Source organism: Coturnix japonica, chromosome 10, assembly GCF_001577835.2.
Source record: "Coturnix japonica isolate 7356 chromosome 10, Coturnix japonica 2.1, whole genome shotgun sequence".
Taxonomy (NCBI): Eukaryota; Metazoa; Chordata; class Aves; order Galliformes; family Phasianidae; genus Coturnix; species Coturnix japonica.
This window is the reverse complement of record NC_029525.1, coordinates 5,963,657-5,979,148: the sequence shown is the minus strand read 5'-3', so window position 1 is coordinate 5,979,148 and position 15,492 is coordinate 5,963,657. Positions and strand designations below refer to the sequence as shown.

The 15,492-nt window shown below is 36.1% G+C and overlaps 1 protein-coding gene across 3 annotated transcripts in view; it reads right to left on the bottom strand.

Annotated features, from left to right (window-relative positions):
- Positions 1–1,548: 1,548 nt before the first annotated feature.
- Positions 1,549–15,492, bottom strand: part of ADAM10 (ADAM metallopeptidase domain 10) — a 42,168-nt gene continuing 28,224 nt past the window's right edge. For all 3 annotated transcript variants that reach the window (XM_015872402.1, XM_015872403.1, XM_032446789.1), the window contains 10 exons: positions 14,316–14,408; positions 13,558–13,741; positions 11,784–11,947; positions 10,105–10,288; positions 8,764–8,914; positions 6,900–7,083; positions 5,653–5,761; positions 5,132–5,352; positions 4,298–4,424; positions 1,549–3,815 (listed from right to left, as the gene is read on the bottom strand). In XM_015872402.1, the coding sequence (XP_015727888.1) occupies positions 3,721–3,815; positions 4,298–4,424; positions 5,132–5,352; positions 5,653–5,761; positions 6,900–7,083; positions 8,764–8,914; positions 10,105–10,288; positions 11,784–11,947; positions 13,558–13,741; positions 14,316–14,408 (1,512 nt within the window). In that variant the 3' untranslated portion in view covers positions 1,549–3,720. The remainder of the gene's footprint in view (positions 3,816–4,297; positions 4,425–5,131; positions 5,353–5,652; positions 5,762–6,899; positions 7,084–8,763; positions 8,915–10,104; positions 10,289–11,783; positions 11,948–13,557; positions 13,742–14,315; positions 14,409–15,492) is intronic.

The following is a 15,492-nucleotide window of genomic DNA, read 5'->3' as shown; positions in this document are numbered from 1 at the left end:
GTCCCAAGTAAATCCTGTGTTTCTGACAGCTGTTAGACTAATTCCTGATTTAAAAATAATAAAGCCTATGTGGCAGCATGCACCAACTACCTGACAGTGCTGGAAGAAAATACTGAGGCCCTACCTCTGATTTCAAGTAGCCTCAGCAGTGCCCCACATTGTGCTCAGACTGTTCTGGATCACTCCAGGTAACTGAACTGAGACCCTGAAAGCCACCACAAGTCTGCTCCTGTCAGAGGAAGCACATTTTAGAGTAAGCTGAGCTTTTAATCACCTGCGTTATAATGAGCCACCAATGTAAAATCTGAGATAAAACCTAAGCTTTGTTTTCCCTCCTCACCCCAAAAAAGCAATATTGGAACATTAATTAAAAGGCAAACTACATCACCGATTTCTCATCTGTCTGGTTTAAATAAAACTAAATTTAATGGTTTAAGAGGAATATGTGATGGACTTCTCACATTACTACCATTCTGACTACTCATGCTCCTACACCCAACAGCGATAATCTATGAATAAAACATTAAGAAATAGAAGGAATTATTAGGTCTAACGTTAGCTAAAAAACATCTATTTACATTGTTTCCCAAGACATTTAAAAATATACACAATGTGTTTTATACGCTTGGGCATTATTCTACCACTTAGGCTTGAATTCCCAGAAATGTAAATACAAAAACTGCTAAATCTATTAGTTAACCAAGACGCTGATAGGCAGAAGGGATCTACTCCAACTGATTGTTATTATCTATTGCCCTAACAGTGCTCTTAGCTGGAAAGGGAAACACTCAAAAATATCCTGAGGAAAGCAAGTAGTGTGAGAAAGGAGCGCTGAATGTGCTTTTGTTACATCAAAGCATATTCCGCTCAGTTAGGGAAACAGATGCCTAAGACTATTCTCAACAAACAGCCCTAAGAGGAAAGACTAGCAGGAGAAGTTGGGATTTAAAAGCAATCTTATCACTTAAACAATTTTAAAATGTAAAAGAAAACAGACACAGCTTGGCAGCTTGAAAACACCTTGCAAAAAACAGGTTTGATCCTTCTCAAGGTCTAATCCACTAATTGTGCGTTCAAAGTGTTCCACGTTCATTGGGGCATTGCTCCTCAAAAATAAATTGATTTTACAATCATATTATAGCCATAGTCATATTCTAGTTGTAATTCCAGGCTTGAATGACCCTAGAGTAACTAGTTTCTATTTCAAAGATGAATAAGAGGGAGCTTTAAATCACATGCATGATCACAGCAACAAAGACAGACATTTTCAGAGATTTTCCTTAAAAAACACAAGAGCATTTACCCTTGAATTTAACCATGGGATGTGAATAGAGAAGCACTTGGAGAGCACACACATCGTGCAGTTCCTTCTGAGGGCAACTGCCCATTTTCAGCAAAAAAGAAAAAAAAAAAAAAGAAGTCTGCATATTTCTTTTTGCTTTTAAAAAGGGTTTAACGAGTAAATGGATCTTCAAAAGCTGATTTCATCAAGTCTATTTATTAATGCATTTCAAGTTTCAAAAAACCTTACATATCTTTGCACAATACTTCATTTTTATTTTTTATTTTTATTTTTTTTTCGCAATTTTAGTAAAAATTTCCAAAGTGAACAAAAAAAAGATACTGTATAAAACACAGTGGACATGAAATTGACAGTAGTATTTCCATTGCCTTGAACTTTCTTTTTGATTTACCACATCTTGACTTGCAGTGGAGTTCAGTGCACATTTCTCTTTTCAGAAAACATTTAACTTAGACTCAAAATAAAATAGGGCAGCGTTTGTCTGCCAAAATCCTACCACAGGATAACATTACAGGCAAAAAATTTACATGTTCCAAAGTCTACCACACTCAAGAAGTTACTAAGAACTCTTGCTGAAGAAAAGTCACCATTTTAGAAATGCAAACCCACTTCTAATCTTTGCACAGTCTTAAAACAAATGTATTTAAAATGATTTAAAAGCAACTACGTACACTTCTATCTAGTTAAGATCATTTAGAATTATTTATATAGTCTATTGGACCAGGGTTTCATGTACAAAATTTGTCTCTAAACCATGTACAAAAAGCTGTATTTTGAAAAAGTCACCACATACTGTACAAGTTTACAAGGAAGAGATCCCATTATATTCAGTAATATTTTTGGCCTTGCTGGCTTGCGTCACATTATGAGAATGATTGTGTAAACCTTATACTCTTAAGAAACAAAACAAAACAAAAAAGGAAAAGAAAAAAAAAAATCCCAAAACCCAAAAAACCCAAAGCAAACAAAGGAAGCCTGTCCAACCTTAGTCAATTTTCTCCTAAGCAAAGCCAGGAAAATCATAGCCATTGACGCCTCTAATTAGCTCGGTGCTTTTGGAAAACAAGCAATAAATATATCAAAAGCTTAAACAGCTTGTAATGCCCCCCTTTCATCTCCTGCATAGCAGTAAGCACCTTAAGAAATCTTTTGTTTTCACTTTTAAAAATGCCAATTATTTACATTCGTAATAAAAACTTTGGAATGGGACGTTGTGCTGTCGAACTTCACTACTGTTAGAAAACGCCTGGGAAGGATGGTAGTCCTAACTACAGTTTTAACTCTGCCACTCTAAGCTGGGCAAATCACTACTTTAGTGGTTATCGACCAACAGCATCATGCTGAAAAGTTACTCAAATATCAGATAAATTAAAAGAGACAAAACAAAAAAAACCAAACCACTGCTTCTCTTTCTTTCCTCACCCCTCAGAATCACGAACCTCATCACAACGAAGGAAATATTGAACATCCCAAATAAATCGGTTGCAATTTTTAAAACAAGTTGAAAAAACAGGCAGAATTTTCTACTAAAGCATGGAAGATTTTCATCTAACTATTCATTATTCAACTGAATAATCAGACAAATTAAAAACACTTATGCTGAGCTACAAGACATCAGACGCTCTACAACAAATTTGAAACATTCTGGTATTCGTAAAGGTTGCACAACACCTGCTGTATCTCTAAAAGATCATCCAATCTCGTATGCTATGTCTTAGCAGCTGTTTGATAAAAGATAAAATGAGTGCTTGAAACAACTTTGATCATGATAAAAAGTTTGATTCAAAATTGCTGTGTAAAGCATCACAGGATCCTTGACCATTACACACCATCATCCTCTGTTATCCTGAGTATGTCAATTAAACAGTAATTTCTTCATTAATAGCGGAAAAGTTTTATAATACAAAGAAACATCCATATTGCAATTCTCTTGTTTACAATTGCACACAAGTACGGGTGTACGTTAGAAATACATGTCTGCATATAACAATGTATATACATTGGCAAGTCACGTCTCCAATGCTGAGGTGGTCTAGCTTCCTAGCCTTGTCTGGCAGTTGAAAAATATATATTTTTTCAATTCTTGAATAAAAGTTTTACTACAGCCATATTTGCCTGCAAGTGAAGAAAATGCAGCAATGAAGAGCACAGGAGGGAGAAAGAATCATGATGCTCTAGGATTTTGTGCCACTAAATTAAAAGTATGCAAGAAAAACATTTTTCTTCTTTTTGAGCTGGAAGATTCACTCATCAAAAGATTCACCGTTCCCACTTGTTTTGAGGGCAAATCATGCTTTTTTTTTTTTTGTTTTCTTCAATTTTTGAGTTTGACTGGGGACAATGATTTATTAGGTTTTTCTTTGGAGTGAGTTTTCCCATTGTAGGCACTAGGAAGAACCAAGGCAAAAAAGCTGCAGTCAATGTCTCATGTGTCCCATCTGATAGCTCTCTCGAGGCCTTTGTCGCTGTGGTGGCTGAGCAGTTTGTGGTGGTCTCCTCCTTTTTAAAGTGCCTGTTTCAAAAAAAGGCACGTTATTAAAACAAATGCAAAAGAAAAGACTCCCAGAAAAGTTGCCCAGTCCATAGAAGATAAATACAGTGACTTCTCTGAAAAGCTTCAGACTTAGACCTGCAATGTTTTAAATACATGAGCACACTCATGTATTCAATACATGAGTATAAATACACTCAGTATTTGTAGAGTACTTTTGCTTATCTCTGTAGCAGTTCCTTTAACAGCCCAATTTTTTTGAAATATAGTATGGAATATAAAAATGAAAGGAACTCTGCAACAGAAAGCCTTTTCAAACTCTTTCTTTTGATATGCATGTTATATTACAGGGAAATAAGGAAAGAGTTCTATTTCCATCAATTGCTTCCATGGCGCAAATTCCATTTCAAGTTTTGTAGCACCAGGCAACAGACTGCAGACTGGGACACCAGAAACTCTCCCTTCAGAAAAAAATATAGAGGATAAAATATTTATCTACTTACCTGGAAGTGGTTTATGAGGAGGCAACTTTGGATTACTGCTTGGAGTATGAACACTGCATATCTTAATGAAACCAGCCATTAACATGATCAGGGCAATTCCCATAAGCAATACTGCCCACCAATGAGCCTAAAAACATTAAAAAAAAAAAAAAACTGGTGGTTTTTTTTTTCCTTTGCATTCGGAGGAGGCACACAGACATGAATACACACTATGTATTGCTTTCTATTGCGTTTTCACAGTCATCTGAAAACTAACTGGAAATAGCACTAAAGAGACCCTAACATTTGAAAGAAAAACTGATTCAAAGTTCTTATAGAACTTATAGTCCTTAAGATTCACAGTATCATCAGAAGAGCATTCCTCAGGAGATACTTGCACTACAGCACAGCAGTAAAAGCCTAAAACTCAAAAACTTACATAAAGTTGAATGTGAAGTTTTATAACACATTTCTTTGAAGCTTTTTTCCCCCACCAGTCTACTACTACTGAAGCATAACAGAAATAAGCATTATTGGAAGTCAGTAAACTCACTACCTTAAAAGAAAGCAAAACACTCTAATATTAAAGAGTTAAAAAGTGAAAACACAAGTTAAAATATGAACCTTAACATGAAAATGTAATGGTGTGAACTGAAGTGTTAACATGAACTATTTTCTAACTCCCTCCTTTGCACTGACTCTGTCAAGACATTTGCTGCAGTTGAGGTGCTCACAGAAATACTACAGAAAACAAGGACTGGTGATACTCAGACAATGCTGAAGTACTGAATGTGATACCAACTGCAAACACTGATTAACAACCTTTGATTAGACCAGCAAGACACAAACACTTACCACAATCCATTCTGCAATATTCTCATAGAGCTCAGGATTAAAAATTGCTTTCTTTAACCGAGCTAATGGGCCATCAGCATCTACCAGCCGACATCTCATAAACACATCACAGTAGCCTCTGAAATCATTACATGGAGATCCTGGTTGCAATGTAATTGTTTTACGAGCAAAGTGTTTCTCCCACCGGCTGGAACCTGTACTTGCACAAGTATCCGGGTCCACTGAAAAGTGAATGCAATCCAGATTAATTCAAAGTGTGTTAAAAGACACGTGCATAAATGTTAGTGCACAACAGTTTAAGACATCTATTTTTAATAAATTTCAAGTCAGTATTACCTGTAAAACAACAAAATGCATCTAAAAATAAAGAAATAATGCAATGTCTGTCTGAAACTAAGTTAAAAAAAAAAAAAAGAAAAAACAAAAGTGTGATTTCAAAGAAAAACTATAAAAAACGTGTCAGAAAATCCCTCAGACACCTATTGGTAAATTCACGCTTACGCAATCCAGACAAATCTTACTTTTCCTCATGCAGCAGACGTGACACAATTCTCTATCGTCCTTGCCATCTGAACTAGCACATGTGCATTCTTCCAAGTCATACTTCTCACAGATAGAGCCAGTACATTGCTGTTGGAGACAGAAACCAATTTCACTTTTAAACACGCTGTCATTAGGGAAATACTAGTTTTTAATAGCTGAAAGCATAACTGCCAACTTCGAAAGATGCTAAAAAACAGGATAAATAGTTGGAATTTCTTTCAAGGCCTATATAATAGAGAATGATAATAACTATCCAATTTAAGCGCCAGGGGCTTATCTGAGGATCTTTAAAGGGGAAAGACTTTTAAAAATAAATAAATAAAAAACTAAAATGCTCTCTTATTTTAGTGCACTCCACAAAAGCTTCCAAGCACTTGAAAAAAGCACAATTCACACTGAAATATGATTTCTCAGAACCTTAATTAGAAAAATAAATCAAAAGCATATCTTCAAAAATAGTTCCTCTCATAAAATCAAAGTGGCTGAAAGACTCAGTTTTAAATTCCACCGTGAGATGAATCTTCAAATTCAAATACAAAAGCTTCTGTTTATTATAAATTTGCTTCAAATGTATGTACCTTCATAATGACTATTCCTCTACCTTCACAATTCCTTAGCTAAAAAAATATAATCATAAACTTATTTCATTAAAAACCAGACTGTGAAAATGGCAAGTTAGAGCAACATCAGCTACAGCTCTTACAAGGATGACGTCTGCTTGCTGCTCATTTCGAGTAAACACTGATCAACTTATGAAAGACTTCCAACAATTTTTAACAGAAACCATCACAGCCTGTGTCACCTAGGAAACAACAGGTGGTTCGGCATGATTTCATATCCCCGCACACAAGAGGAGAAGGAACTGTATACTTTCCTAAATTCAGCACGTACTGGTAGTGTAACAAAGGCAAGAAAATTACTTGACCAAGACTCAAGAGAAGTACATAAGTGTAGCTAGGAGGTAAAATGCATTATCATACACTCAATTTTCACAACAAACTTTAAACTGAACTTTTTGAAGTCCTACAGCTAACTTGATGCCTGTTAGCATCTTAACCTCTGCTGCATCTTCACAGTTATCTTGACTGCAAACTGCAAGTACAATATTTCCATTGAAAGATGATTATCACACTGTTCTTCAAGAAGTATGGAAATGGTATCACTTTATTGCAAAGCAGCCTGCTATGAACAACTGCAGAGTCACACATAGTCACAAGAAACTTACCCCTTTTATGCAAACTTGTGTGCGCCTGTTGCATTCTGTGAAGTTTTGTTTAGGCTGAGAGGCTGGACAGAGAGCACTGAAACCATTACACATCCCCTCCCTCGCACAGTCCGAATCATTTCGGCACTTGTCAGTCTTCAGTTTGAAATTACACTGTGCAGTACAGCAAGGGCCTTGACTGGGGCTAGAGAAAAGGAGGAAATATGAATGTAAAGGAGAAAGTGCAAACACTTCCAGAAGAAATACTCATCTTGAAAACTCAAGCACCGAGCACTTCTCTCATCTGTGCCAAGTAAAATATAAACTGAAAGTCGTTTCTCCTCCCTTGAGGTAACAAGGTATTTATCAGTCACTGGAGCAATTAAACTATTTGCAGAATGTTAGAAAAATACTACGAGTGCCTCTTACATTAAAATAAATACAGACTAACAGCATTTCAGGGTTTATATATACAAACCATTAAATCAGCAAGTTAAAAACTTAGTTTAGGAGTAACTGACCAGCTTCATGGTAACAGTTTCAATAGAACAGGCAACTCAAGATTTATCTCTGATTTAACATCCATAAGAAACTTCCTAACTTTCTTCATAAAGGATTATTTACATTTTCTAAACAAACAAGAGAAGGGGACAGGTCAGAAGAGCTTATATCAGAAATCAGTCAGTTTACATACAACATTTTTCAAAGGAACCATATAGCTTCACTCATTCCTCCTAAATACTTAGGCTCCTTGTTGGCACAGACATGAAGGCAGCTGAGCCTCTTACACAGTGAGGCACACTAGTGCATCATCCCAGCATATCTGATGCAATCAGAGGAAACAGCCACTGCTTTCTGAAGCAGTACATAGGCCAGCACTTCATTACTGGCATGATATAAAACAAAATCTCAGAAACCAATGATAAATCAAAACAATGTTAAGGCTTTTCCTCCCTCTCCAATGGGAATAACAAAAATTTGTAAGGAGAAAAAAAAAAAAAAGGCATGCAAAATTACTGCAACCACAAGCTCATGGGAAGCAATCCTTCTACCTCTACAGAATGAAGTGCATTTTCACAGCAGATGTTACTTCTAACTCCACTCACAGGATGACAAGGATAATTTGGCAGAAACATTTAATTAGAACAAAACTGTGCATTTTGTATCAAAAAGCTGATCTGTTTAAGAGTTTAACAGTAACTATCTTCAGCTAACCAGGTGTCAAAATTCAAATGTCTCTAGAAAGGCACAAAAAGTTCATGTCTTTCATGTAAAAAAATCCATTTGGTTTTAGATGAGGTAAAAATGTAAAATATGTTTTAAGTTACGTAACAATGAGGCACAACTCATCTTACACTACACCACAGCATTCAAGTCTATAAAACCTGCTCTTATAAATCACTGTGCATACAACTGGCAAGATACTAGGAGGCTTACAAATATAATTTGTAGAACAGGTGTAAAACAACCAGTCATTTATATTCTTAAATCATCTTCTAGTTAGGCACTACAGCAGAAATGGCACTAAGATGTAATTTCAGAGTATCCTTATATTATTCTTTGGGCAATTAATGCTTTCTTGTAACCTATTATGGAAACAGCATCTAAGTCTTGTTTTTCCAAACCATCCAGTTTTTGCAGACTTCTGCACAACAAATTTCAGACAAAGATGACCAAATTTCAATACATTTGTCTGCACTATTAGCATTGATAAAATTCTCTAGTCATAAACTTAATATAAATCTGAACGTTCATGTGAGTAACAAGACAGCCAAGCCATAAGTGTAGCACCAAGAACTGCATACCGTACTTGTGCTGATGAACATCCCACTCCCAGTAGAAAGCATTTTATTTAAAAGTATACTATAACAGATATGTACAATACCTGCAGGATTTGCCTGGTTTTAACTTGCATTTTTTATCATCTGATTGGTTTGCATCGTAACAGCATTCATCTTTACACTGATCGCTGTAGCCACAATCACACTGCTCTCCTTCTTCTACCAGTCCGTTACCACATATAGGCTGACCAGACTCTGAAAAATACCAGTACATTTTTGTAAACAGCAGTACAAAGAGTGCACAAATAAAGAACTATTGACTTGTAACAGCATTCAGTGAGGTGAGACTGAAATTCACCTGCTCAACTCGGACTTCATACAGACTAGTAAATCAACCTGCACTACTTGCTCACCACTCAGATTAGTCATACATACAGTTTAAGTTTCTCAGTATAACATTTCTTCTGATAACAATGGGAGTTTCTTGTGTAGCTAGGAAGTTTAGAGTGCCAAGAATAAGTTTTATGCTAAGCCTCCAGTGCAACGGGATCTTTTCCCTTCTGTAGAGTCTGACAGCCTTAAAGCAAAAGCTGATACTGGGCTGAAATGCTTCACTCCTAGTCCCAGAGTTACTTGCTGTACAATCTCACAAAATTTCTAAGAGATCACACACAGACTCCAGAGAGAAGATAGCTACAAAGTTATTACAGCAAATTCATGGAACAGAGAGGCAGCAGCCTTTAATATTTCCCTAGCATTTGAACACAACGTTCCCAGAACAACAACAATCAGGAAACAGCCAAAGTAGGAAGGCATATCTGGACACTGTATTGTCCAACATTCCGCTCAGAGCAAGGTCAAATGCAGCAGGTTCCCAAGGGCTTTGTCCAGACTGATTTGAGTATCTCTAAGGACAGAGACTCTACAGCCTCCCGGGCAACCAGCTCGTGTTCAATCATATTCACAAGTAAAAGCAAGACACACACACATAAACAAACTATCACATTAAAACATGGAAAATCCTGTTTATATTTCTGTTGTTTTCTCCTGCCCTTTCATCAGGTGCCGCTAAGAAAAGTCTGAATCTGTTTTCTTTACACCCTCTTACCAGGGATTTATAAAGACAGATGGGAGCATCTCACAGCCCTCACAGCCTTCTTTTCTCCAGATAAAGTCCCCAGGCTCTCAGCCTCTCCTCACGTGTCATATGCTCCAATCTCTTAATCATCTTTGTGGACCTTTGTTGGACTGTCCCCAGTACATCCACATCTCTCATGTACTGGGGAGTCCAGAACTTGACACAACACTCAAGTTCACACACAGCTCAAATTCAACTAAATCTTCCAGTAAAGTGAATAGCAAAACAAAAAGCACTGAAACACATTCTAATTAAACTTAATATTAACAACTTATCTGTTTTGCTTTCAGGATGACTAAATACGTACCAACAAAGCAGTTATTTCTCTTTTTCTCAAGAACTTGGCTGATATTTCGAATACTACAGAGTGAGAACTTGTTGTTATTAAGTTTGTCCCCAGATGTAGCTCTTGCATACATGATATAATTCCCATTTTCTTTCTGCCCCAAGTTCTTGGACTCCCCTGGAGTGCACTCCATTCCAGAATCATGCTGTAAAACAAAAAAATTACATGTTTCTACTGAGACAGCTCTCCCTTCTTGTTTTTCTACATACACATGAGATATCTGGATTTGGTGGCTTAACAAAGTTTGGCTTTGTTAATCATAAAAAAAAAACTACTTTATGCCTTACACCTTTTCAGAACATAAGGAAAACGATGTTTACATTAACAACTGTAACAAGCGTCTAGTTTTCCAAGTCCAATTTATATGAATTCTTGAGAACATATACCCAAAATTCGTGGGTATATATACAAACACTGACAAAAAAAGATTTCCATCATCTAAAGAGACTGATTTATGATTATAAAAAGGTGGAGTACTGTGTGGAAGCTGAAGGAGATAACGAATAGCAGCCCATCTTTTTTCTTGGTTTGAGGAAGGAGCAAAATGAACTTCAGAACAGAGCAGCAATCTGTTTCTGTATTTCAATGACAAGTCTAATATCCACAGTGTGATGCATCAGACTGGCACACTAGACTTTACATTAACAAAGAAAAAAAAATGAACTGTGAAGAGTGAGATGAAGTTCAATGCTGCTCTGACACACACAACTTCCCAGAAATATAACCTACGTTTCCAAAAGTAGTAGGTGAACGTTACCTTCAACACACTTGTGAGGATCAAATTATTATCATAGCAACAATCAGATGTTCACTTTCACGTTTCCCTGAATCAAAACAGAATTCTGAGAGAAACTGAGAGACCCACCTTGCAAGCTACACCAAGAGACGTTTCACTCAGTGAGACTAGTTTTTCAGTTTCACATGCTCATATTTTCAGTTATAACTGGAACATTTGTTCCCAGTCAAAGCAGTTGTGTTAGGGATTTTTCTCAAGGCACATGAAGTATTCATATGCAAGCATCTGTTTCTGAGGAACTCATTTCTGTCATCTTAATTTCCTTTTACTTTCCAGAGAAGAAAACTTACATGCATAACTTTTAAGAAAAACTAAACCAGCCCTACCAATTATTTTTATTTCCAGCCATGCCAGAAAAGCCTCATATTCTTGGTTTGTCACAAGGAAACTATATCCCTAAACTATGAGAAGGAAGGATTTTGTTCTAAAATGTCATTGTAGGTATCTCAATCCTCTTTACATTTTTCTTCTTTTTATGTTGTTTTTTTGTGAATAAAGTGTCATCTTAATTCTGCACTGATTCTTCCTCTACTGTAGTATAAACCAAAATACATTCAAAAGATTTAGGTGACCGTCTAGTCTCCAGTAAAAAACAAAGTTTTAGGAAACTGTAACTGTTTCTTCATAAGACACCGAACTAGTAGAAATAATCCACAAAATTAACCCTTGCACCAATGTTGCAAAATACAAGGAAGACTTACTTCTGCAACTTGCTTTTTGTACACAAAGGTAATACAGTCACAATCATATTTTATTTATTTATAATTAATTAGTAGTAAAAATTTCACTCGGAAGCAACGCATTCCAAAGCGACTGAAAGCAACAGATCAATAGTAATACTCACAGGTGAGCCAAAGTTATGTCCAACCTCATGAGCAAAAGTGATATGTGAAACCTTGGGAGGAACATGAGAGCCATAGTTCTGAACGGTGATGATTCCAGTGTTCAAAGACTTCTTCTTACCATCAGAATAGAGTTTGCTCTTTTCACATATTCCACCAGAGCTTCCTGTATTTAGGCAAAAGTATAAAAATCACTCTAGAAAAGAAGCACTGTGTCACTTTCATCCGATACTTGGAATAAGAAACAGATTGCTACCTCAATGGATCCTCACAAACCAGGAGTACGTCTGTGTAATTAATACTAATCCAACTTTGAAAGGAGATTAAGTCTATCCGTACTAATGCTCTCAGCTCTGAATGAGTTCATTCACAGAAGAAATTAGTTTTTTTAGAGTAGCTATTAAGTAAGAGCTATTTTGAGCTTCTCAGTGCACACATGAGCCCTGATTTTATCATACCTGTAGTACCTGACTAGTAGTAGGCAATGTCCGACACAGGCAGACTCAATCTACACCTCATTCGGATTTTACTTAGTAAAAAACAACAACTAAAAGAACAGTGCGGTCATAGAAGATCTGTCGTGGCAAAAACATTCATTAAAAAAATGCCTAAGATTAGCAACACGTCCTTGTCAGCAGAAATGACTCCTCCTCTCTACTGTAAAATCTAAAGCTGAAAATGGTTTTGATGTGCGAGTTAATCAGACTTGTTGAGAAGGTCAATATTGAAGGGCATCATACTCTATTTTGAAAAGTTTTGAATTTATTACTTGACTTCAAATTTTGCTGTAAGTGCAGCTTGCATAGAGATATTGTGAACATTCTAAAATTCAGCTGTTCTACTCCTAAAAAAGTGTCAAAAAAATCAATCAATTCCCAGGGAATTTCCCTGCTTTCTGAAGTAAGATTTTCCTTTAGTGAAATACCCCATTTAATCTATGTCAGTACATGTATCAAGAAGGAAAATCTCTCAAAGCAACTTGGTTGTTGGTTTTTTTTTTGCCAGTTAAACCTTCTTTTTGGAAAAAGGGCTTATGGAATTCACACTCCAACTCACCCAGTGCTTGTTCATTGTATACACTGGATGAATCATCACAGAGCCAGTTTCTTATTTACCAGGGTAACTTGTGTATCATGCTTCCTACAGCTCTTCCACAATCACTAGAATCAGCACTCACATGTTCTCCTAACGTACTTACTCCACTCTGAATATTCTATGAACACTTATTTGAGCATTTTACTCTCCTAAAATGAAAAGCAGATGTCACAGCACAAAACTTTCTCTCACAGATCCAGTCCTCTTTAGCTAACATGTTTCAGAGGAAAGTATGGCAGTAGAAAAAGGAAGGTTATAATTTAAACCTTTCGTCAGATGCTGCTACATTTTCTTCCACCATTACTCAATACAATAGTATTCCAATACTATTTAGGAAACCTAAAGTCTGCAGTGTTATTCTATGCTTCTGCCTCCTCTGTTACTTTACTGGTCATCTGTTCCTGTCATAAATAAAAAGCCATCCAATGTCACCTCTGTCAACTGAAAGAAATATGCTCTGCTTTACTGCTGAGGTATTGCTTGTCAGGAAAACATCAAGACTCAATGAAGTGAGGTATCCTTTTTCTATTATAAAAAGAGCATATGAAACCAAAAGTGTAAGAAGTTGGTTATGAAAAATCTGTTTGCTGTCAGCTTATGTGAGAGTTTCTACTTTTCTGCTTTGAACCTATGTACAGTGCTTTCTTAATATCACGGTGTTGAAGGTTTGGATACAATTACCTGAAGGGGCTCCAACCCAAGCCAGACCAAGGACTCCATCATCAAAATCACGGTCTGTAAATACATAGGCCAAGCAATAATCATCATGATTCTGTTCTGAGTTCAGTTCCAGAAACTTTTCCACACCAATGTTAGGAAATCTGAAGGGATTTGAAGAGTCCTTCTCATCTACAGTTGTGTTAATCTAAAAGTAAATTGAAACACACTGTTATAATTGGATTTGTACCTATCAGCCAAGAGGCTTATTGCTATCAATACCTTGTTATGTTAACAGTTGAAGATGCTGCTGAAGATTTACAGGTAATGACATACTACAACTCTAATGTTTAGAAAAACAAGTTCTAAAAGTAAAGAATTACATTTGTCCAGAAAATCCTCCTTATTTGTTTTTCTACTTTATCAATACCTGCAAGTTTATAATTATCCTGATAGCTATAAACATATATACATATATATATATATAGTAAACACACACACACACCACACACACACATATACGTGTATATATACATGAAACATAGGAAGTTGATTCAGGTATGAGTTGACTACACCTTAACAATGAAGTAGCATGCTTCTGACAACGCACTCCAAAATCAAATGAAGGGGATAGCAAGTCATTAGTGAAAAAAGACACCCATATTAAATACTAACAGTAAACAGTAACAGGTGAACAGACCTAAAAGCACAGCAGGTGTTTTTAACCAGTACAGCTTCCATGCAATGCAGCTGAAGCTGCAAGTGTTTCCAGTATTACTTACTCTTATTCGTTTCACCATAAAGCTGATGTTACGGATTCCTGAGAAATCTGTGGAGCGGTAAATTGTGTCAATTGCTTTAACATGGCTGGATATCTGTAAAAAAAACAAACCACCAAAACACCTGTAGTTCAAAGATCCATGCAGTACACCACAGCTCATCTTAAATAACAACAACTGCACAGCCTATGCTTTGTTATATATACACATTATTACGTACCGTAAGTCCTAACAGGCCTTTTAAAAGCAAACGCTTGATGGCAAACATTGTACATAACAGGTTACAAAGTGATTTATTTCCAACATTAACATGACAGCTGAAAGCAAAACCTTTAGCAGTCAAGTTATTGATTTTTACGTAATTATATTAACTAGAAATTCAGATAACTACTTGCCATGACCATTCAGCTCATTGTTACTATAAATAGTACTGTAATTAAAACTGTATTCAAAGCACTGTGGGTTTGTTTGTTTGTTTGGAGGAAAAAAAAAAAAAATTAGAGCATTATTCTTTCATTTCTGGTAGCCAAACAGATCTGAAAACACTTTATCAATTACCTTTTCCAAGAGAACAGAAACACTAATTCACTGAACTCCTGATCTTGAAGGTGACTTCAGAGCTTTGGAAAATGTGTCTCAACTCAATTCCAAATGTACAGTGTGATTGTTAATCAGTGCAAGTCAGATTTGTAAATAGCAGAGTGTGATTTTCTACTTCAAGAGAAGTATAATTAAAGAGCTCCACATATTTTTTAGCAACAATGGTGAACAAAAAATGTTTTCCAATTACTGGCATACTGACAAGTGAAAAGCATCCGCCTTTAGTTACACTGCTGCTTTTCTGACCTTCCACTATACCAGACACTACAGAAACAGAACTAGGTGCTATTAACTCACAGTAGTTTGAGCTAAAATTTCAAACAGAAGACTATATGAGTGTTAACAGAAAAGCCTGGCAGGTTGTCAAACAGAACAAAAGTCTTCATGAAGTTTTGTCTAAGTAAGAGAGGGGAGAAATAAAGTAAGAATACAAAATCAAATCAGACAAGCCTTGCTCAGATCTGTTCAATAAACTGCACTTGTAATTATTAACTAAAAGGAGCATAAGCATCTGCGACCTTTTCCACCAGCATGTTGAGTACTTTTAGTGAAATAATGCATCAGTAATGACAGAGCGACT